A 24,471-nucleotide genomic window follows, 5' to 3' on the forward strand; every position below is an offset into this window, starting at 1 on the left:
TTGATGACTCTGGAGGAGAAAGTGAGTCTGATGACTTTGCACAGTTCTGCCTCACTTAAATCCAATTCACTCGAGAGTCAAAACATCAAGACATCCTAATGTCATTGGTTGTCTCTGAGAAGGGCAAATCCCAATCTGGTGACCAGGGCCTTTTCTTCCCCACCTTTTCCCATCTATCCTCAAGTCAGAGCAACCTAAGGGCTACAGGGCCCCTTTACCCTCTCTTAAGGGAGGCTGCCTCTCCATTCTTTGTAGGTCTGAACTTCTGTTACCCCTCAGCTGCTGATTTCTTCACCCCGTTATAGCTGGATTCTCTAAATCTGGGAAGACTTCATATGCCTGGTCAACATCTTGTCTACAGTAACATGACCTTCACGGGGAATCTTAGTGCTAGCTCTCAGACCAGCCTGACTTTTGCCTCCCATACAGCAGACTTTCATCCAATACAGCAGACCTCATCAGCATTACCACCACCACCACCACCATAACTAACATTTATATATCTCTTTAAGAACTGCAAAGCATTTATATATATTATTGCACTGGAACTTCATCATGGCATTGTGAAGTAGATGCTACCAACATCTCTCTCTTTCTTTCTCTCCCTCTCTGTCTCCCCCCGCCCTTCTCTCTTTTGTGACACAGTTGGGGTTAAGCAGCTTGTCCACAGTCACACAGCTAGTGAGTGTGTGTGTCTGAGGCTGGATTTGAACTCAGGTCCTCCTGACTTCAGGGCTGGTGCTCTATCCACTGCGCCACCTAGCTGCCCCTACCAGTATTTTAAAAACATTTATTTTTAATATGATCTTAACAAATACTAAATATGCACATTTTCCATATGCACAGAAAAAGAGGATTGTACATGAAACCACCCATCTCTATTATATATGGCTTGATTTTCTTTTTAAATGTATAAAAAATTTGAACCGTAGCTTTCAAAGCTGTCCTGCATATCTTTTGTGTCTTCCTTCTGTTCTATTTTTTAAAAAATTGCTCCAGTGACCCTCTTTTAGTCTTTTTTTTGGTCATCTTATCCTTTTCCACACCCTATCTTGGTCTTCCACCCTGTCTCCTCGCTCATTAGAGAAAAAAACCAAAAACAAACCCTTATAACAAATATGCATAGTCAAACAAAACAATTCCCACATTGGGTTTTTCTGAAAATATGTCTTATTCTACATCTTGTACTATGGGTTATATGAACTCCATTTTGCAAATGAAGAAACTGAGGCTCAAAATAACCTGATTTGCATATGGTATAGTGGAGTCACTCATGGGTTTGCCCCAACAGTGAGCATATTGGGGGGAGGAGGAGCTGTGATTTCACTGGTATAGAGAAATCCACTGAATAAATTGTCTCTACCAATCAGATCAGTCAATCAACAAACTTTTTTTTAAAAAATATTTACTACCTGCTGCCAGGCATGGTGCAAAACTCTGGGGATAAGAAGAAAGACCAAAACAATGTCCCTGCCTTCAAGGAGATCATATTTTAATGGGGAAGATCAAATGTAAATAGCTATGTACATACAAGATATGTATGGCATAAGTGGAAAGTAATTTTAGAACTTGAGTTCAAATCTGGCTTCATAACACTTACTAGCTGTGTGATCCTGGGCAAGGGCACTTAATCCTGTTTCCTTATCTGTAAAATGAGCTGGAGAAGGAAATGGCATAGTACTCCAGTATCTGTGCCAATAAAACCCTCAAAATGGTCACGAAGAGTCAGACATGACTGGAAAAACAGCTGAACAACAGATTTTAGAAGGAAGGTAATTGTGTGTGTATGTATGTGTGTGTGTGTGTGTGTGTGTGTGTGTGTGTGTGTGTGTGTGTGTGTGTTGGGGGATGTTGACTAAGAAGGGCTTTTTTTTTTTTGATTTTTCAATATAAATTTATTTTTAGCTTTCAACATTCACTTCCACAAGTTTTTGAATTCCAAATTTATACCCCATCTCCCCCCTCCTCCCACCCCAAGATGGCATGCATTCTGAATATCCCTTCCCCTAGTCTCTCCTCTCTTCTATCCCTCTCCCTTTCTCTTATCCCCTTCCCCTTCTATTTTCCTGTAGGGCAGGATAGACTTCTGTACCTCATTTCCTGTATTTCTTATTTCCCAGTAGCATGTGAAAACATTTTTTTTAAACATATGTTTTTAAAACTTTAGGTTTCAAATTTTCTCTCTTCCTCTCTCCCCACCCACCCTCATTGAAAAGGCAAGCAACTCAATATAGGTTGTACATGTGCAGTTATGCAAAACATGTCCATAGTAGACATGTTGTGAAAAACTAACTCTATTTCCCTTAATCCTATCCTGCCCTCCCATTTATTCTATTCTTTCTTTTGACCCTGTCCCTCCTCAGAAGTATTTACTTCTGATTACCCCTTTCCCAATCTGCCCTCCTCTCTATCATCCCCTGCTCTCTTGTCCCCTCTCCTATTTTCCTGTAGGGTAAGACAGATTTCCATACCCAATTGAATGTGTTGTTATTCCCTCCTTAAGCCAAATCCTATGAGAATAAGATTCACTCATTCCTCTCACCTTCCCCGTTTCCCCTCCACTGTAAGAGACTTTTCTGTTTTTTTTGTGAGATAATTTACCTCATTCTACCTCTCCCTTTCTTCTTCTCCAAGTATAATCCTCTCTCATCCCTTAATTTTATTCTCCAGATATGACCCCTTAATCTTCAACTCACCCTGTGTCTTCTATCTATCTACATATACATACATATAATTTTTTTCCTCCAACTACCCTAATACTGACAAAGGTCTCATGAGTTATAAATATCATCTTTCCATGCAGGAATGTAAACAGTTCAATCTTAATAAGTCTCTTATGATTTCTCTTTCCTGTTTACCTCTTCATGTTCCACTTGAGTCCTGTATTTGAAAGTCAAATTTTCTATTCAGCTCTGGTCTTTTCATCAAGAATGCTTGAAAGTCCTCTATTTCACTGAATGACCATTTTTTCCCCTGAAGGATTATACTCAGTTTTGCTGGGTAGGTGATTCTTGGTTGTAATCCTATCTCCTTTGCCCTCCGGAATATTATATTCCATGCCCTGCAGTCCTTTAATGTAGAAGCTGCTAAATCTTGTGTTATCCTGATTGTGTTTCCACAGTACTTGAACTGTTTCCTTCTGGCAGCTTGTAATATTTTCTCCTTGACCTGGGAACTCTGGAATTTGGCTACAATATTCCTAGGAGTTTTCCTTTGGGGATCTCTTTCAGGAGGAGATCTGTGGATTCTTTCAATTTCTATTTTACCCTCTGGTTCTGGAATATCAGGGCAGTTTTCCTTGATAATTTCTTGAAAGATGATGTCTAGGCTCTCTTTTTGATCATGGCTTTCAGATAATAATTTTTAAATTCTGTCTCCTGGATCTATTTTCCAGGTCAGTTGTTTTTCCAATGAGATATTTCACATTGTTTTCTAATTTTTCATTCTTTTGGATTTGTTTTACAGTGTCTTGATTTCTCATAAAGTCACTAGCTTCCAATTGCTCTATTCTAATTTTTAAGGAAGTATTTTCTTCAGTAATCTTTTGGACTTCCTTTTCCATTTGGCCAATTTTTCTTTTTAGGGCATTCTTCTCCTCATTGGCTTTTTGGACCTCTTTTGCCATTTGGGTTAGGCTATTTTTTAAGGTGTTATTTTCTTCAGTATTTTTTTGGGTCTCCTTTAGCAAGCTGTTGACTTGTTTTTCATGATTTTCTTGCATCACTCTCAGTTTTTCCTCTACTTCCCTTACTTGCTTCTCAAAATCCCTTTTGAGCTCTTCCAAGGCCTGGGACTGATTCATATTTTTCTTGGAGGCTTTGGATGTAGGAGCTTTGACTTTGTTGTCTTCTTCTGGTTGTATATTTTGATCTTCTTTTTCACCAAAGTAAGATTCTATGGTCTGACTCTTTTTGCGCTGCTTGCTCATGATCCCAGCCAATTACTTGAGTTTTAAACTCTTTGTTAAGGTAAGAGTCTGCTTCCAATGTGGAGAATGTACTGTCCCAAGCTTCAGGGGTTTGTATAGCTGTTTTCAGAGATACTTGTAGGGACCTGTAAATTTTCAGTTCTTCCAAGGTGGTATGATAAGGGGTGAGGTGTTTACTCCTTTCCTGGCCTGTGACCACAAGTATTCCTTTCTGTCCCATAACTGTGAGGAAGGGTTCCTCTCCACAGCCACTCCAAGCTCCACCATGCCAGTGCTCTTCCTCACCCCAGCACCACTGCCCAGAACTGTGACCCAGATCCAAACACGGGCAAAGCAAGAGATCCCTGCAGTCCCTCTCTGATCAGCCACTGGATTCCCCATCAGTCTGTGGGCCAGAAGCTCAGGAAGCAGCTGCCCCCCCCCCGGCCAGGCTCTTGGGGAATGGAGCTGAAACCCACCTTCCTGTCTCAGCACCTACAGAAACAGACTTTTCCCACAGACCTTCTAAGTTGTCTTTGGCATTGGTGGACTGAGGAGTCTGGAAACCGCCACAGCTGCCCGAGATTCAGTCCTCTGAGGCCTGCTCCAGGTTTGCTGGGGCCTGCGCGCCCACGCTGCGCTGCGCTCCCAGCCTGGCACAATACACTTTTCTGATCAATCATCCAGGTTGTCTTGTGCTGGAAATTTGTTTCACTCTGTCTTTTTGTGGGTTCTGCTGCTTCAGAATTTGTTTAGAGCCATTTTTTATGAGTACTTGGAGGGGTTTCGAGGAGAGCTCAAGCAAGTCACGGCTTTCACTCTGCCATCTTGACTCCGCACCCTGGAATCTAAGAAGGGCTTCTTGAAGAAGGTGGGATTTGAAGCCAGAAAAGCTAAGAGGCAGAGGTGAGCTGTCAAGCACACAGGATAGCCAGTACAAAGCCAATGAGTTGGGAAAAGTAGTGTGATGCATGAAACACAGGAAGTATGCCAATGTGGCTGCATAGTGGCTCTCTATCCCCTAATGCATGTCATTTCTTTCCTTGTGCAAGCAGTATTTTAATAAATGTTCAATGAATTGGGCCCAGGTCATCTGAATCCACTCCTTACATATCACTTTAGAATTAGATTCACAAAGGGCAATGGAAAGAAGGATGATAGGTGCAAACAGCTGCAGCATATTATTACTAATCACTAGTACTCAAGGAGTGGCATGAAACACATCATCAATAGCAGGTATGATTGGAAAAGGAGGTGGGCCAATCATGTAGTGAAAACGAGGGCAGACCAGCAGACAGTCTGAGGATTACACACTAGTATCCACAAAAATTTGAAAGCCCCAGTGGAAGACCACCAAGGTGTTGGGTTGATGTTTGATGCTGGCTTTATGGGAGGACATGGATAAGACCCCCGAAGGTTGAGAAGGTCTAGTTGGTTTTGTTCTGTAGTCTAGTGTTTATATTAAACACCTACTATGTGCCAAGCAGGCAAGATACTAAGCACTGAGGACATAGGGAAAGGCAAAAAAGTCTTTGCCCTCAAGGAGCACACAGTCTAATGGGCCAGTAGAATGAGTACCTACATCTGATGAAATCATGGAACCATCAAGGTAAGTGAACATGGATAATTTTACAGGAGGAAATGGAAGCCTAGAATGGTGGAGTGGTAACTCGCCCAAGGTCTACAGTTAGTAAACAAAGCCAGGCCTAGACACCAGGTCTCCTGAGTCCAGTGTTCTGAACACCATCTTGCCTTGGCCAATGCTCAATTTACTGTATCACACTGGGGATACAAAGAAAGGCTTCCTGGTACAGTGAATCTACCAGCACAGATGTAAGTGTAAAACTTTGGGTCCACAAGACACACATAAAATAGCTAATAGATAATGTTAAAGCAACAGATAAGCAACTTAATGAATATTAAAGATCTGACCTTGTTAAAATAGAAGACAGACTGATCAGGTACCTCTCAGCTATCTTACAAGGGGAATTATTCATCAAACAAGGGAGAGAGGCAATTATAATTAGATAATTTTGATTATGAAATTGAAAAGCTTTTTTATACTAACAAGATCGATGCAACTAGGACAGCTAGGTGGTACAGTGGATAGAGTGCTGGGCCTAGAGTCAGGAAGATCGGAGTTTAAATTTGGCCTCAGACACTTACTAGCTAGGTAAATGACTGGGTAAGTCATTTAATCTGTTTGCTTCAATTTTCCTATCTGTAAAATGGTGATGATGATATATAATATATAATTATAAATATTATAATATAAATATACACTATTATAATAATGATAGCAGCTACCTCCCAGGGTTGTGAGGATCAAATGAGACAATAATTTTAAAGCACTTAGAATGGTGCTTGGCACATTGTAAATGCCAAACAAATATTAGCTATCATTATTTAAATTTGGGAGGCAGCTAGGTGGAACAGTGGACAGAGTGCCAAGCCTAAAGTCAGGAAGACCTGATTTCAAATCCTGCCTCAAATACTTGGGCAAGTCACTTAATCTCTGCTGGGCTTCATCTTTTCCATCTGTAATGAGAGGGTTGGACCTCTAAGTTTCCTTTCAGATCTAGCATACTATATGATCGCTGATCAAACGTTATTAGGATTTCCTTAATTGGAGGACTGATGGACTATGTAGGTTTGGTTTTATTGATAACCTCTATAAGAAGTCCTCTAAAATAACAGAGAAAGAGATCCTTGTTGGTTCAAGTCACTGCCCCTACGTTAAAAAGCTCTTTTCACCTAGCACTTGGACACCTTAAGTGGGGGAGCCTATGGCATGTTTTGCCTCCTGATGCAAAGGGGAGGGGAAGGTTCTGCCTCTGAGTTGACCCAATGGAAGGAGAAAAGTGTGGTCTGGGGAGCAAGCTCTTCTTTTCAGCTGGGAGGAAAGTCCCTCTCAGCCTTCTGCGGAAGCATATTAAAACCTCCTTTTTTAGTTCAACTGTAAGTATTAAGAAAGAAATATCTACCCAGTCTAAAGTCATTTCCACATTTACTTGAAGAAAGAAATCTTATCAGTACTCAATCAAACTTCTCAGGAAATAATGCCATCCACTAAAATCCTTTACCCCCTTTCAGTTAGTGTCTGGTAAATAGTAAGTACTTCATAAATGCACTCTCTCTCTCTCTCTCTCTCTCTCTCTCTCTCTCTCTCTCTCTCTCTCTCTCTCTCTCTCTCTCTCTCTCTCATTTCTTCTGGAAAACTTTGTAAAAGAGCAAAAGTGAAGGCTAAGTCCCCAGAAAATTGGTTATGCATGGTAACTAGACTTAAAACCAGAAATACTTCATGTCTAGTTAAGATAATTTCCACTTTCCCCTGAAGGATTGGGGTATTTATTAGATGGAGACTTTTGATTACTTCAGTTTTATTGTTCAGTCGTTTCAGTAGCGTCTGATTCTTTGGGACCCCATTTAGGGTTTTCTTGGCAAAGATACTGGAGTGGTTTACCATTTCTTTCTCCACCTTATTTTATAGATGAGGAAATTGAGGAAAAAAGGATTAAGTGACTTGTCCAGGATCACACAGTTAGTGACTGAGACTGGATTTGAACTCATGAAGGTGAGTCTTCCTGATTCCAAGTCCAGTGCTCTATCCACTGTGCCACCTATGTACCCTTTTACTTCAGTTACCAACTTTTGTTGGAGGGATGGGGGAGATGAGTGGTCATAGAGGGATTGAGTGGCTTTTAGAAAAATGATTCTCCAAGATTAAATGACTAGTGTTCTAGATTGATGGAGCAAACTATTAAATTTTACCTTGCCCTGATTTGTGTTACTATGTTTTATCATATTATGAAATTTTCTTGTTCAAGAATCCTGTAAATGTTCCTTCAGAATGGTTTGTGAGAAGAAATATGTTGAAGGCATGAAGGGATTCTGTCAGTTTAGACACCTCTCACTCAAGCAGAATAAGCGCAGATTTGAATAATGAAAATTAATAAAAAAATTACTGCTGATAGACACTTTCTCACAACAGAGTACAATATAAATATTTCTTTTTTCAACACCTCCACAGTGACATCTGCTGGTTACGTCTTAGTTACCAAATCTAATTACCTTTTTTCAATCTTCATTCTTTTTGACCTCTCTACAGAAGCTGACACTGTCGATCATCTTTTCTTCCTGGACACTCTTTCTTCTCTAGGTTTTCATGACATCGCTCTCTCCTGCTTCTCTTCCTGCCTGTCTGACCCTGCCTTCTCAGTCCTTTGATTGATCTTCATCCATATCATGTCCACTAACTGTGGATATCCTGCCTTAAAGCATTAGAAGACATTTATTCTTCTTCAGATCCAGAGTTATATGCAATGGAGAAATTTTAGAATTTTTCCAACTTAGGAGTAAAGCAAGATTTAATATGATGTCATAATAATAATTATATGTATGTATGTATATAGATAGCTAAATATAGTTTTTATATTTCAAAGGGCTATTTGAGACTATCTCATTTAAGCCTTACAACAACCCTGTGATGTAGGGAGGTACCGTTATCCCCATTTTACCAATGAGGAAACTGAGGCTTAAAAATGTTAAGCACTACATGTGGGGAAGGTTTTTCTATTTTGGGACCAAATTATATGTATGTGTGTATATATTGTTTCTTTTTTTTTTTCCCTCTTTCCTATCTGGGGCCTTGTAATACAATATTTGGCAGGTCTTTGTCATCCAGACCTCAGGATCTTTAGCTCTTACAGGTTTAAGGGGAGGTACCCTTCAATTTCACATTCTTCATAGCTCCTCCAAACAATCTCTTAGAGCAAAAATGATTCCCAATCTCATGTGGCCTAGGAGAAGGTATCTTATGAGGGGGTCTCTTAGTTTTTTCGATCATCCTTAGTTATCTACTATCAGCAGAACAATTTGGCTACAAGGACCAAGTGACTTGTCAGATTTCTGTTCCCTTATGGAAAGGAAGAGTAGCTGTTTCTCTAATTTCTCACTTTGTAAAAAGACCACTCTAAACTTCTCCCCATCAGTTGGTCAAAAATATGGTCTTCATCCAGTAGACTCATTCTTTGAATCCAATACTCTCTTAAATCTCTCTCCATTTGAATGACTCTCTTCCTAGCAGCAATCACCTTGGCCAGATTGGAAATTACTAACTGTAAGTTCTGGCATATAACCTTACCTTCACTAGAATACTGGAGAAGGGAACTATTTTCAAGACTTTCCACCCCTTCTTTCATCCAAGGTGTTCTATTTGACTTCCATATTACCCAAAACCTAATCATTTCCCATTTCCTCCCATCAACCCTTTTTTCCCTTTGGAAATGTGAGGCTGTTTTTATTTTTCAACCCAGAGAGGTCGTCAGATGACACCAATAGTTTCTCATATCCAATAGTATCTAAAATCTATTTAAGAGAGCAGGGGTTGTCTAATTTTTATCTTTGCATCCCCAGAACCCTGAATGGTGCCTGGCACTTTCCCAAGTGTTTAATAAATGTTCGCTAAATTGTTAAATGTCTTCTATCATAAATTTATTGGGTCAACCCATTTCCAAAAGACCCCTTTTAAAATGGCTGGTAGATTGGATTACTAACATCTATATTTTGGTAGAGGAAGGTGGCTTCATTGGAAATATGCAAAGCGGTTTTTCTAATTCTTCTCACTCCCACACACTTTTGAAGAGCCTCATGGTTGGGATTTAGACTCCTTAGCAAAAAGCTCATGCTGGCTTCCAATGGCTATTCTTGACTTGACCTTCCTCACCACCTTTGGGTGGTTCAACAACATAATCACTACTATTAACAGCTGACAGTAATGATCTTTCCATCTTTGGAAAAACCCTGGTCACTTAGCAATGAGTTCGTTCTTCCAAATATATCTTGCTCCTGGCAGCTGTTGCAGGCTCTCTCCTTCCATCCTATGAAAGTCAGGCTAGATTCCATTCCACACCTTGCATTTTCCATTTTCTTGTTAACAAACTTCCCTCCATCCTAAGCTCCTTCCTTTCCTGCTCCTATCTTCTGGTCCTCCCAGAGATCCGACTTCCCCTAGAAGACACTGCATCTCTGGCCACCCTCTCCTGTACTGGCCAGACCTTCTCTTCAGTCCCTTAATTTACTGATCCAGAAGGAAGGGTAGTCTTACTCTCCTTTGCTACTTCCACTGCTGCCATCACTCAGCACCCTCTATTCTTTTTGAGGTTCGCTCTACTCAGATATATCACCCCACTCAGATCCTCATGGCAGCTCCCATGGCATCCTCCTTCCTTTCTCAAGGGGTTCAGTACCTGGCTCAAAGTCTTCTTCTCCATCCCAACCGCTACCTTTATGAATGAATGTTTAAAAAAAACCTTAATAAGGACTTCTTCTATTAAAATTACTAGGGACAGAAAAGCAAGACAGTCCCTGATCCAAGAAGCTCACATTCTAATGAGGGAGACAATACATATGGGTTTCAGCTGTAAGTCAGATGGAAAATCCCAGGAACCTTATGGTGCTGGTGCTGGGGCAAGGTAAATGTAATGCATCTCCTCTAATGTTATTTTCATTGATAAAACCATGTTCATTTCTGATATGGAATCATTTGACAGTGCCAAGGATTTTGATGTTGAGAACTTTCATTTCAGGTATTCATGGCTGTGACTGCTGGGGAGATGAATGCTGAAGCATCTGCAGAAGCCATTGCTAGGTAATATCTCTACCAGAACCTATTCCCTGAATGATGGTTTGGGGGTGGGGTAGGGCTGAGCTGGGCTGGAAGCAGGGCCACAGTGGGGTCAGAACTGCTGTTCCCAGGGCTCTAGAACTTAGGATCCTGGCTTTTCAATATTAGAAGTGGTTGTTGAGGTGGTGGTGAAAGTTTGATTTGCCTGGAACATACCACGTCCTCATCACACATATTTTCTCAAACACTAGCCATCAGTGTCCTCAGCTCTCAATACTTTCACTCCACTTCAGCCATACCTGGGGACAGCTACACCCTTCTTCATTTTACCATTGCTTACAAGTGTTCCACCAGCATGATCAAGAATTTTGAAATTCTTCTATATGACCATAACTGACCATCATTCCATCTCTTTCTGCTCCTCACTCCTCCTAAACCTGTTATTTTCATGGTGACCTTGAATCCCTTCACCCCTCAGTGTCCTCCCATGCTATCCTCTGCTGACTTCACTTTTCTTCCTTCCTGTTCTTGAGCCTATAAACACTTCAACTTTATATGATATTCTGCTTTAAAACTCCTTTCCCCCTGTCCTATTCTAACCCTGCCCTGCTAAAATGCATTCCTACTTAAGTGGTGGTGAAAAAGTCACATAATCATGCTGATTATATTTCCTGCAAATTTACGTTATCTACTCTCAACTCTGTCTTCACAGCTATGAGTCAATCTTTGACTTCTCCCTAACCAATTCTATCCCACTCGCCAGTGGCTGTTCCACACTTTCTCTTCTCCCATGAAGCCTACTGTGGTACCCTATCTTCCCATTCTTAGCTGAAGACCTCAACTCTTTATTTTACTGAGAAAATAGACATCATTTGCTTTGAGTTTCCTTTCTCCCCTTCTCTATATCTTATCATCCAGGATATCAACCCTCATTCTTTCTTCTTTTAGTCTCTGATAATCAAAGGTGAAACCCTTCTCCTTACCAAGGTCAACCCCTCTAGATGAACCCTTAATCCTATCTCCTCCCTTCTTCAGTAACTGCTTCCACTATTACCCAACCTTTATAATTCTTAATCTCTTTCTACTTGTTTCTTCCCTGCTACCAATACAGAAACATGCCTTCATTCTTAAAACAAACAAAAAACTGTCTCAAAACTTTGATATGCTATCACTTCCTCTTCTCAGTTAAATTCCTTGCAAAAGCAATTTACATTTACTGCGTCCACTTCCTCTCTCCTCACTCTTCAATTCTACACTGTCCTTTCCTCTCAAATCCCTTGCCCCCATGTCCTATTACTATATATCTCTTGCCAAGCTTCAGCAGTAGACTACTCCCACCATCTATCTGCCTTCTCTACTCCTACTCATGGGAAGAACTGGAAGATGTCTCATAATCATGCAGACATTACAAATTCATCTTAACCAATAACCTTCACACCCTCACTGCAGCAAGGCAGTCTCCTTATTCCTTCCTAACTGATTTCATCACCAGAAGAAGCTGTTTCAAACCTCTTCCCTTCTCAAGCTTCCCATACCTCTCCTAATTCACTCTTAGCTGAGAACCTAGCCTCCTACTTCACTGAAACCCCCCCCCAAAACCAGAATCCAATATCCCCATAGACATCAAAATATTTATAGTAATACTTTTTATGATAGTGTAGATACCCATCTATTGGGGAATGGCTAAACATTGTGATACATGGATGTAATAGAATATTACTATGCTATAAGAAATCGTATCAGTGATGCATACAGAGAAGCATGGAAAGATCTACATGAACTGTCATAGAGCGAGGCAAGCCAAGAAAACAACATACTCAGCTACAACAATGTAAATGGAAAGAACCACAAACACAATTAAATTTGCAAAATTATAAATCACAAATACAATTAAAATTGCAAAATTATAAAAAATTAGCATGGCTTGAAGAGATATGAAGACCCTCCCTACCCTTTGCAGAGTAGGGCAGACTGCAAGTGTTGCACATTGCCTGTTTTTTGACTTTTTCAATGTATTGATTGATTGTCCTAATTTTTTTCCTTTTTTTTTGGCCTTAAAAAATACTATTTGTTTACAAGCCATTCCCCAACTGACAAATGATTAAAGGATATGAACAGGCAGTTTTCAGATGAAGAAATCAAAGTTATCTGTAGGCATATGAAGTGCTCTAAATCACTTTTGATTAGAGAAATGCAAATTAAAACATCTGAGATACCACCTCACATCTATCAGATTGGCCAATATGACAAAAACAGAAAACGATAAATGTTGGAGAGGATGTGGGAAAATTGGGACATTGATATACTGTTGATGGAGTTGTGAACTGATCCAATCATTCTGGAGAGCAATTTAGAACTATGCCCAAAGGGCAACCAAACTGCATTAGCTTTGATCCAGCAACACCACTAGGTCTGTATCCCAGAGTCATCAAAAGGGAAAAGGACCTACCTGTGCAGAAATATTTATAGCAGCCCTTTTTCATGGTGGCAAAATGCTGGAAATTGAGGGGATGCCCATTAACTGAAGAATGCCTGAACAAGCTGTGGTATATGAGTGTAACGGAATACTATTGTGCAATAAGAAATGAACAGGCAATTTCAGAAAATCCTGGAAAAACTTGTATGAACTGATGCAAAGTGAAACGAGAACCAGGAAAACATTGTACACAATATCAGCAACATTGTGTGATCAACTATGAATGACTCAGCTCTTCTCAGCAACACAATGACCCAACACAAGAAGAACTCTTGAGGGACAGTTTGGAGCACCAGCCCTGGGGTCGGGGGCACCTGAGTTCAAATCCGGCCTCAGACCAAACACTTGACACTTAACTAGATGTGTGACCCTGGGCAGATCACTTAACCCCAACTGCCTTAAAAAAAAAAAAACTCGAAGGAAAATGCTATCCACATTCAGATAAAGAACTGATGGACTCTGAATGTAGATCGAAGCATATTTTTTTGTCACTTAATCTTTCTTGTGGGTTTTTTCCCCCTTGGATCTGTTTCTTTCTTCACAATTGTGACTAATATGAAAATATTTTTACATAATAGTATACGTATAAACTATATTAAACTGCCTACCATTTTCAGAAGAGGGAGGGGAAGGAGGGAAGAAGAAAAATTTGGAACTCAAAATCTTTCAAAAATAAATGCTAAAAATTTTCTTGACATGTAACTGGGGAAAAAATATTAAGGCTGTACTGATCTCTCTTCATTATATCCAGTCTCAATCTTCCATGTGGTGAATAAGTCCATTACAAATCTGTGCTATCCTACTTAGACTCAATTGGGCCCTCACACCACACAGCAACCTTCACTCATCTGGACTCTCTCTCTATGCCTTTTTCAAGGTTCCTGCGGCTCTAAATCCTCACTGTTCATCTTTGGTTTTCTACCACTTAACGGAATCAAAGTATCATTCTTAAGTCATTCCTTTTGAGTGTGAAAATGACAAGTAATCAGAATATGTCACTTCACACCATTTCCCTATATGGAATTTCAAGACATTAATTTCTTTTGAGCTAGTTAAGTACCAAGCTAGACAAAATCCAGATCCTAGTTCACCTTCAGAGCTGGATTATTAAAATCAAAATTTACAACTTAATAGTTACCTCTCTAGGCAGCTAGATGGCACAATGGAGATTGCTGGACTGGAAGAGGAAGGCCAGAATTCAATTATGCCATTTCAATTTTAAGAATGGCTTCTCAACATTAACTATACATCTCTTCATGTTGCTGTGGGTTTTTCCACAAGTATAACATGCAGAAGCTATCCAAGACACAATAGATTTGCGACCCTGGGCAATTCACAACCCCCTCAGCCTGTTTCCCCATTGGTAAAATCGGGAATAGATAATGGCTAGCACCTCACAGGGCTGTGATGCAATCAAGTGAGAACCTTAAAGCAACATATAAATGCTGTTATGACTACTGTAACACTAATGAGGTCAAAGCAAGGAGCAGAATTCAACCTGACAAACCTGGTTAACTTTTTGTTTTTAGGCCAGACGCTGCAATTGACCCCTGGTGAATCGCAACCCTTGGTGTACATGATGCAAAGTGGGCCATCTTTTCCTATCAAATGTACTGTATTAACATTTGGTTAGAGCAGACTTGCCTCTGTTATTGCACCATTTCTCAGCTAGATCTATTGCTGCCTATAATTGAAGTGGGTAGTAGTCTCGTAGAAAAAAAATTATAAGAAAAGTTAGTCAATTCAAGGCACAGTGGGTGTTGCCTTTTGACAGGATTTTCTAGAAAGCCTCAGATAAAGGGGAGTTCCCCATTTATACAAAAATACATGTCTCCTAAACCAAAGCATGGTTTTAGCATTCATCATTGTGTATTCTAGTGTAACAGAATAAACACACAAAAACAAGGTGACATTTTCCATTAGACACAGTTTAATTCATTGAAAAGTGCAGCAGTGAACAGGGTCCTTGGAAGGGCACTTTCTAAACCATATGAAATGATACAACGAAGCAGGGGTATGTTAACAAGACAAAAATTCAAATAACATGGCTGCACCTCAGTAGTTTTATAACCAAAGTACAAAAAATGAACATCTGCTTTGGTTGTTTGGTTAACTGAGACAGCCTTCCAGTGTAAATTCTGGTAAAGTGGTGTTAAAGCCTTAGTTTTCTCCTGATGTACATCTGGGATGCCTCCCCTCCCACCCCCAAAGGTCCCAACCCTAAAATGTGACAAGTTATAACGTACCATTGAAAGAAGTTAAATTTGTTTTTCATGTGCTAGGTAACACACACTGCCGAGATTCTCTCACTATTTCAAAATCTGCTGTTTCATTGTCTTAAGTGAACTTATTAAGTGTTTGAATCTGACAGATGATTTGAAGGTGAAAGAGCTTCCTAAAGGAAGGTTCATAAGGCAAGGCCTCTATCCATCTTAACAGTTACATGGCTCTCGTGTAATAAAAGGTGCAGACAGCACATAGTCATCTTAAGAAAAAGTAGCACAAAGACTCCAGACACAACATGGTGGAAATTAATAACCACCTGTGAGAGATCAAGTCTATTTTTTCCCTGGAGATGGCACCAGGTTTTAGAATTGTCAATACTACCAAAAACAAAAACAAAACAAAAACCACCCACAGAACACCCAACCCAAAACAACAAAATAATGGTTCCTTTGCACAGTTTTTACAAAGGATGGAAAACCAATTAACAAGACTTGGGAGATGGAAAAGAAAGACAAAAAAGCCACTGAGCTTCCTCCAACCAAGCATTTAGAGGGAATGCGGCAGTAACACCCTAAGCAGTTGGCTTTATTCTATTTTTAATGTTTTGCGTGATTTTGTGTGGGAACTTGAGTAAGGGGATTTTCTCAATGACTAAATGGGAAAATACATTTCTCTTTACTCAGGAAAAATGGTAGTATTTATTTTTATCAGTAAGTATACTATGTTAGATGAGATTCAGTTTGCTTACATATTGTTTCACCCTCATAAAGAATCAAACAACATAAAGAAGAAAAAAAGTCAACTCCCATACTAGACATCGTGGTTTGTCTTATGCCATTTCAATTTTAAGAATGGCTTCTCAACACTAACTATACATCTCTTCATGTTGCTATGGGTTTTTCCACAGGTATAACATGCAGAGGTTAATCTGAATTAAATATCTAAATCAAGAATACCACATGAAACAGGAATCATGTAAAAGGATAAATCCTATGGCTACTAACCCAGAATTGCTATCTGACTACTGGTGAAAAACAAGACACTTAAAAGCTTCATTACAACCCTAAATAAAGCTAAAAATCTTTTTTTTTTGCCTGAGACAAGTCAGTCCATTACAAACCACATATTCCCTCTGCCTGCCCTTCTATAAACTGCTTTTGTATTTTAAAAAGTAAATAAGTTAGATATCAATACTGCATGGTGTTAAGATCCCTCAAAGTGGGAAAATATCTGTTAGTTTTTCTCAACAGTGAAACAGGCTAAAACATTAGTCTTCCTCTAATATACAAACGAGGGTTAAACCACAGAAGCCTCTTACAATTCTAAAGTATTTAATGATTTTGGAGAGGAAAGGGGCAGAATTAGTTATACTTTCCAGTCAATGACTGGAGGAGGAAGAGGAAGGGTGGGCAATGAGAACACATTTGGTTTCTCATAAGATGTGAAAAACAGCTTTGCCTGAAAAATGGCACAGAGGAGTCAAACAAAAAGTCAAGACTGGCTTAAGAACCAAACTACTTGACAGATATTTAGTGGAAAGGCTAGTACTCTAATCTGTCAACCTAAGACTAAGCTTCCTAAAGCAGGTACTCAAATTAGAGCTCTCATCAACACCCAATCATGTGTCACTTCTCAATATCATAGGAAAGACAGCCCTCATTTCTTTCTGGGGAAAACAGATGTTTCTGGGGAAAATCAGGGACTGTTAATCATAACTACATAGCAGCACTTATTTTACTTACCAGCAGCTCAAGAGAGGTCACCTTTAACATACCAGCTATGTGGAATTAGTTGTTTAATTTTTGTTTTTTTGAATGAAAGTTTGCTGCTGAATTAAGATAATCTGCTTTTCCTATGGAGGATGTCTAAAGTATCAGTCCAGCATTAAAAAAAAAAACCCAACAAAAAACCCCCAAAAGACAGGAAAGAACTAGTCTATGAGGTCTGGGATGCTGCCACACTCATAAGAGTTAGTGATACTGCTTATAGTCGAAAGACTATGGCACTTGTTCTATTCAGATCATAAGTCATATTATGGTGATTAGAATTTTTGTTGGCATTTCTGATATGAAAATCTAAAAATCTGAAATGCTGTAAGAGGGATGTACAGGTTAACTTTTGTACCAACAAGGGCGAAAAAAATTGAAATATTTATCTAAATTCATTTGTAAACCAATTTTTTCAGTTGTTATTCAGATACAGAACCTCAGGTCATCACCAGGAACTCTGGGTCATAAAAGTATACAAAAACCTCAAAATGCTGAGTAAATGGATCACAGGTTGGCCACCTCTGACTGTGGTGGGAATTGGAGTTCACAGTTTTAAAACATATTGCACAAGGAAGTCAGCTGATTAGGTTTTTTCCAAATAGGATTTAAAATGAGAAGCCAGTCCAGAAGCTCTTCCAGGCATGGTCTCGACAATTTGGAGAGAGAGAAAGAGAGAGAGACCTACTATAGTCATTCCAGGAAGAAATGCAGGAATCCAACTGCATAGGTTAGGAAAAGTTACTACAGAGATGGTTTTAAAAACCTTCGAGTCCTGATACTGCCACCATGATTGCTGAACATGAGACGTGGGTCAAATCTATACCTAAATGAAGACAGAGGAAAGAAAAAAAAAAAGAAAATTGTATCAACTCTAGTTAGTTACCATTAAGAATTTTCTTTTACTTCGAGGAGACAATAATATGTGCCACTGGAAGAGGGCAGGAGAAAAACAGTCCTTGACTTGGATAGGTAACTAATCTAAGAAGACCAACTCCTCTAGACACCAGCAAGACCTTATGAAACCTGCAAGGCAATGCATCATCACAAAACAGTATAAGCTGTATATGATTTGCTGAGAGGATGCAGATAAAAGAAACAAATCAGAAATGACAGTAAGCCTATGGATGGGTTTTTTAAGAGGTGAAGGACTGTGAGGGGACAGCATTTCAGGAATAAATGTGATGAGAAGACACGTAAGATACGACATATATAATAAATGCTTTGGGAACATTAGTTTTAAGTCTTATTTCAGAAAATCCTATAAGCCCATTCTGTGAAATGAAAAAAATCAGATCCTCAGAAAAATTTCGCATAGCCTTAACACAGACATCTGAACCATTGTAAGATTCTTAAAAAACCCCCAACATAATATAAGGGAAAGAACACATTTAGGTTTCAGGAGACCCACAATGGACCGACAACTATGCCCTTGGGAAAATAATTTCTTTTATTTTTTGTATCTTGTTTCTTTACTTATCAAATGACAGTCACACTAGATTGTGACCCTTTTCCACTCACTGAATTCTGTACTTTAAATTGTAGACCTGTTACCTTTTATGATTTCTGAGCTACAAAATAGAGATTTACAATGTATGATGCTAGGGACCTGAAACGAGGGATGGTGCTCCCAGAAGATGAATTATCTGATGCTATTTGGGGCATAAGAAAATTAACAACAGGCACCCCCCTTGATCACCACTATAGGTCTAGGATAAGTGATGCTTCTGAATTAACAGAGTCGGGTGAGCAAGTGTGCATGACAGCAATCTTAAGATCCAGCAATGGAATGGTTGGAGGTCTGGTGACTTTATTGCAAAGAGTTAGATTTCTAGAGTTCTCTATACAAGATTTTTGTACCATGGCAGCTGCTGAAATGCTGACAGAGGCAAGTGCCCAGGAAAAAATTATTTGTTTCCAAAGCATTCATTGCTGTAGACATGCAGCTGTTTATCTGGCTCGATAAATGGCTGCTATGCTTAGAATGAAAATTATTGGAAAGCTGCAAAATCAGGGGAAAGTTAAGCTTACTCTGCAGAGGTCTGAGCTTCCTAAGGAAAGGAAATAGTTTCTATAGCTGCATTCCCACTTAATTGGTCTGTGCACAAAGGACCAAGAGCAGAAAAATACAGTACAGTTTCAATCCAGTCCCTAGTGACTTGATATACAGTTATCTAGCAGAGGTGGGGAATCTTCGGCCTCAAAGTCACATGTGGCCTTTTAGGTCCTTGGGTGAGGCCTTCTGACTGAATCCAAACTTCACAGACCAAATCTCCTTAATAAAAGGGTTTGTTCTATAAAACTCATAGACTCAGTCAAAAGGCCACACCCGAGGACCTAGAAGGCCATGTGTGGCCTTGAGGCTGCAGGTTCCCTACTCCTGAAAGTCTAAACCGTCAAAACCGTTCATACAAACTTGAAGTAAAACATGGTCTGCTATAGAAGTATCATGTGATAAAAATGCGACAATTTAAAGTCGGAATCCCTTATGCAATAATATAATGGATCTGAGTGATCTCTTCATGTTTGCATTCCCTTCAGGGTTGCAGAACTCAGGCCATCCATGCCTTTTATCCCATTCCATTCTTATCCATGTCTTTCTGAAAATCCTTCCCAGAAGACCTACCCATGACCTTCAGGGGCCTTCTTTCTCTCTCTGGTCCTTCCATTACTTCAGGGATATTGGTGCGTAACTTAGGCACCCTTCTCCTTCACACTTGCCATTCTTTAAAAGCAGCAAGACAGAATTGGTTTCAAGGTCATTAAGTTGAGCAAGGCTTATAAAGCAAGCTTTCTGCAAACCTCGTAAAGCGCTATATAAGGTGTTTCAGAAATATGAAGTGCACATTTAATGTAACAAGAAGTCTCTGGACTCAGGTGTAATTCTTCTTTCCATATTTTACAATATCACCTCTCCAAACCTAAGCTGGGTTCTAGTCCTCATTCAGCCTGTAGCTTGGCTGCTGAATATTTTCTCATCTACAAAGGAGAATGTTGTACTAGATTACTTCCAAAGTGAATGCAAACTCTAATGTTCTGATTCTATAAAGCATACTGGCTCAGGATACAAAGTGAGGCTGGTGAAGCTCTCTGACCACTTATTTGGATTCAAATAACTTCAAGAGCACCAAGTTTCTGAACTCCCAATTAGTAAGGGGGAAAAAAAAGGCAGGTAGAAACTCACCTGTATCACACATGTCAATGTACCAGGCACCACTGAACAAAGAGCCATAAAGGCCAGAGAGCAATTTAAGAGATGTGAGTTTAGCTGGCAAGCAGCAGCATCATCTATAATAGATCAGAAAGCACCCATGTGGGCCTCAGCTTTAATCTTTTTCTTAACATCTCACTGTCAGTGTAAGGTGCATGTACTATTTCAATAAACCACAAGTGAAGGCAGGCAGAGGTTAAGTGCCTTGTGCCTGGATTACACAGCTAGGAAATGTCTATAGGAGGATTTGGACTCGGGTCTTCCGGACTCCCGGTATAAGGCTCTAGCTGGTGCACCACCTGAACATCTTCATCTAAGTTCTCTATCAATATACGGCTACCTCTAGTGCAGGTCTATCCATCTACTAACTTTTACTCTAGCTATATGACCAGTTCCTTTTCAGTTCATACACTTCCCTGTTTTTCTAATGCCACCAGTTACTGTATGCAAATCAGTTGGTAAACATGCTCCAGTCTAAAAGTGTCCACCATAAGTCTCTCCACTGCTCTTTGGAGACTGTGACACTATGGCCTGTAATCAAACACCATCACTAGGGGAACACTAGTGGCGAACAGACAGGGTTAGGTCCACTTGCAGGTCAGGTTTATTTAAAGCATTAAGCAATTACCTAAATGTAACACAGCCTGCTTTCTTCCACCAATTCTAGACCCTTGCCATTATTTTTCTGAAGCATCTGCCTACCCACTCATCCAACGGTTCAGAAGCAATATCCAACTCCTCACAATGCTCAAGAAAGGTCTCTAAGTTCTTACTATGATACGCAGACTATATGAGGTATGGCATTTGAAGAAAAAAGATGGTAAAAAGGCTCATTCTGCTCAATGACAGAAGACATGTGTGATGCTGGCAATGATACAATAATCTTTTATGTAACATTTCATAGTCTACGATAGCCTTTTAGATAAAGAACAGAGATAATCATCCCTAATTTGTTGAAAAGGAACTGACAGAACTGGGTCTTGACTCCAGGCTTTATTCCCAGTTCAGTGTCCTGCTGCTTCATGCAGCTCTGTATAATTCTGTTTGTGGCAAAAAAAAGTGAATAGCCAACCAGGTCTCCCACTAAGGCCACCATGTTCGCCAAGGATTTATTTTACAATCAACTGCAAGAAGAGGAAAACTTACCCTGGATCAAAAATTCCTGGTGTACGGCATGTTGGTCCAGAACAAGATTGTAACATCATTAGTCGATAATTCATCTTCCCTAAAAGCTCTGGATCTATACTTTTAGCAATGTTGTCAATCTGATGTGGGTCAGCAGTCAGATTATAGACCTCTACAAACACCTATGAAATTAGGGGTGAGAGAATTGGAAAAAAATACTAAATACTACAAAAATACTAAAAGTGGATGTCTTATTCACAAGTAATATAGCTAGAAAATTACCAGAACTGTTCAGACATGATGGCTTAAACTGAGTCAATTTGGCTAAGGTGTTACTTACATGAATTATAATTACCAGCATATTCAGGCTGATCATCTCTAAAATTATTCATCACGATGCATATATTTAAGGTACGGAGTTAAAGAAAAAAAAACAAAAACAAAAATGAAATTCCCATTTCCCCCAACCTGAGGTCAATTTATGTTTGATGTTGTGGCAGCTGACCCTGTATGTTGGTTTTCTACAGCTACTACCAGACTAAAGCAATAATAACCTCAGCTGGGTCGGTCTCTGCTTACTAGTAAGCCACCCATATGGTTTATCATGCTCAGACTGGATTTGGCTCACCTTACCTCTAGACGTTTTTGTACAAGGTCATGGTTGAGTCTACTCCTGTGAGGATGCAGGTTTGAGAATTCATCAGTGGTTACCTACTTGATCTGTACCACCTGTACATATAACTATCCAACTTTCACGGTAAATATTGTGTATGGTTTTCTTCTAGTGCGTATATTTTCCTTCTGCATGTTTTAAGTATACAGCCCACATCCAGACAACGTAATTCTCAAAAGGTTTGTAGATGGAACGATAGTTAAGAAGTATATAATGAGTACTGGCCAAAACTCAACTTTATTTATCAACATGTGTCTTGATAAAATAGGATAAGTCCTACAGCAAATTCTTATCCTGACTTTGGAGGAGAGCACAATTCTAACAAGCAACTACTCGTGGAAAATAATTTTTACAGGTTTGTACCAATTAATGTCTGCTAAAGATATCCCTTCATCTCAAAGAATGGAGAGAAAGCCCCCCACCTTCACCCTAATGACAGCAAAACAGTAATAATATGAGAAGGAATTTTCGTAGCAAGACAAACACTGGAAGGGTTCAGCTATTCTCTATTCAGGAGGATACAGGAAGGGACAGGACCCATGACTCTGCTGGTTAAAAGGAACTCTAGGATGAGTAAACTCTTTCTACTAATACAAGTTGGCACCTTCTCTATATCTCCATTTCAGAGCTGTCTAGGGTGCCAAGAAGTTCAGTCATACAGCCAATTTGTGTCAGAAGTAAGATTCGAACCCAGGTGGTTCTGGCTCTGGGGCTAGCTCTCTCTTCATGATGCTATGTTACCACTCTGGAGCTAGTCTCAACTAGCATGAGGTCTTCCCTCATTAGGCTGGTGACAGAAGACCTTGTTACAGAGAACACGGCTGTAGGAATGAGTTTATGAAAAGTTAACACGCTTGCCAAGGAGCTCCAAGTCTCCACGCCGCCCACAGAATTATTCTACAGCAGAGGCAGGACCAAATCTCAAAGAACACTGCACTGGCAGAAAGACAAGCTGAGGGCTGGGGACAAGCGTGTCTCACCTCTTGATCATCAAATTCACAATACTGCAAGTTCCGTGCCTTTGACATCGTCCTCACACAAGCGTATGTGTTGTTATAAGCGTCTTCACACACACAGTCTGGAAAACATTGCTGTCACAAGATTAAAAATGAAAACGATGAAGACCATTTTGCTCACAGTGACAGACGTCCACGTATCATTCCCAAGGCTATCGGTAAAGTGGCAGCAATGCTGGTTACTAGGATTCTCCACGGGGACAGGGAGTTTGTGTTTTGTGCAAGAATCAATAGAAGCAATTCTCAAAAAAGGTGGAGAAGGAGGAAGATGATATTATTGGTTGCCCACACTGCTAAATTTTCACCACACATGTTCTTTCTCCCTCATTGGGAGGTGGGAGTGCTAGCTATTCTAAATCCTGTGTAATTTAAATAAAGGATTTTATATCAAATGGGAAAAGGGAATTGATTGCTTAAAAAAAACTTTTTAGAGTCAACACCATAGTCTAAGGCAGAAAACATTTTATTCTCCAAATGCTTTTCTCTTTTAGATGACTGGATTCCACCACCAATTACTTGCAAGGGATGGCTAATAGGGCCTGACTGATTAGGGCCTACTGTCAAAGCAAGGTTACAATTTAAGCCCCATTTGGGTTCTCTGTACAACGTCTAAGCACAATGTCTATGTACGATGCCTACTCTCTGCTCTTTCACAAAGGTCAGCCTTCAGATACAAGGGGCACTCTTTAACTGTGGACAGATCAGCCCCTCACTACTACTGGGGGACGGGATGGGGAAGTACCACTAAATGCTTCCTTGATGTGTACAAAGGCCTAGTAAAAATCACATTTCTACATTCTCCAAGAATCCTGTGGCACAGAACAGGAGACTGGAATTTAAAATCAAAGGTTTCAGCAGGGGACATTTCTAGGCCAGTAATGAAACAAATTACACAAAAGGGGGAAAAAGTCAAGCTGCCTCTGCTTACACTGACTCCAGGGCCCAAAGCAGGACAAGTTGGGTCGGTGCCATTATAACCTTCTCCTTGATATTCCACCAGGACATCCGATCTCCAAGTCAAATTACTGGTCCCTCTCTAAAAAGGAAACAGTGGTTTTTCTGTTAATGTCCAGCATGGAAAAGAAACTTATTTACCCAACTGCAGAAAATTACTCTTGGATCCCAGACTAATTGGTCTCAATTTCTAATTACTAAATTTGAAGCCACATTAGAAAAAAAAAAAACGAAACAAAACCACAAAACAAAAAAAGTAATGCTAGCATTTAAGTGCTCACTACATGCTAGGCACAGTGCTATGCAACAGGGAAACAGACAAAAATGAAATAGTCCTCCATCTCAAAGAGCTTACATCACAGTAAATAAGTAAAGTAAGTGCACGCAAAACACAAAGAAGATATGGAGTGATTTTTTTTGGGGGGGGGCAGGGAGCAGTTGGGGAAAGAAATTAAGAAAAGCCTCCAGACGGTGCTGAGTAAGTTGAACTTC

The 24,471-nt window shown here is 39.8% G+C and overlaps 2 protein-coding genes across 2 annotated transcripts in view; one reads left to right on the forward strand and one right to left on the reverse strand.

Annotated features, from left to right (window-relative positions):
• Positions 1–24,471, forward strand: part of RASSF3 (Ras association domain family member 3) — a 151,746-nt gene that overhangs the window by 114,447 nt on the left and 12,828 nt on the right. Inside the window, exon 5 of the mRNA XM_078146137.1 lies at positions 10,495–10,556. Coding sequence (XP_078002263.1) covers positions 10,495–10,556 — 62 coding nt within the window. The remainder of the gene's footprint in view (positions 1–10,494; positions 10,557–24,471) is intronic.
• The window catches only part of GNS (glucosamine (N-acetyl)-6-sulfatase), a 31,186-nt gene continuing 21,630 nt past the window's right edge, over positions 14,916–24,471 (reverse strand). The window contains exons 11-14 of the mRNA XM_020990190.2: positions 23,954–24,061; positions 22,990–23,100; positions 21,358–21,518; positions 14,916–17,826 (exon numbers count right to left, since the gene is read on the reverse strand). Coding sequence (XP_020845849.2) covers positions 17,745–17,826; positions 21,358–21,518; positions 22,990–23,100; positions 23,954–24,061 — 462 coding nt within the window. The 3' untranslated portion in view covers positions 14,916–17,744. The remainder of the gene's footprint in view (positions 17,827–21,357; positions 21,519–22,989; positions 23,101–23,953; positions 24,062–24,471) is intronic.

Source organism: Phascolarctos cinereus, unplaced genomic scaffold (assembly GCF_003287225.1).
Source record: "Phascolarctos cinereus isolate Bilbo 61053 unplaced genomic scaffold, phaCin_HiC Scaffold_1;HRSCAF=81, whole genome shotgun sequence".
Lineage (NCBI taxonomy): Eukaryota > Metazoa > Chordata > Mammalia > Diprotodontia > Phascolarctidae > Phascolarctos > Phascolarctos cinereus.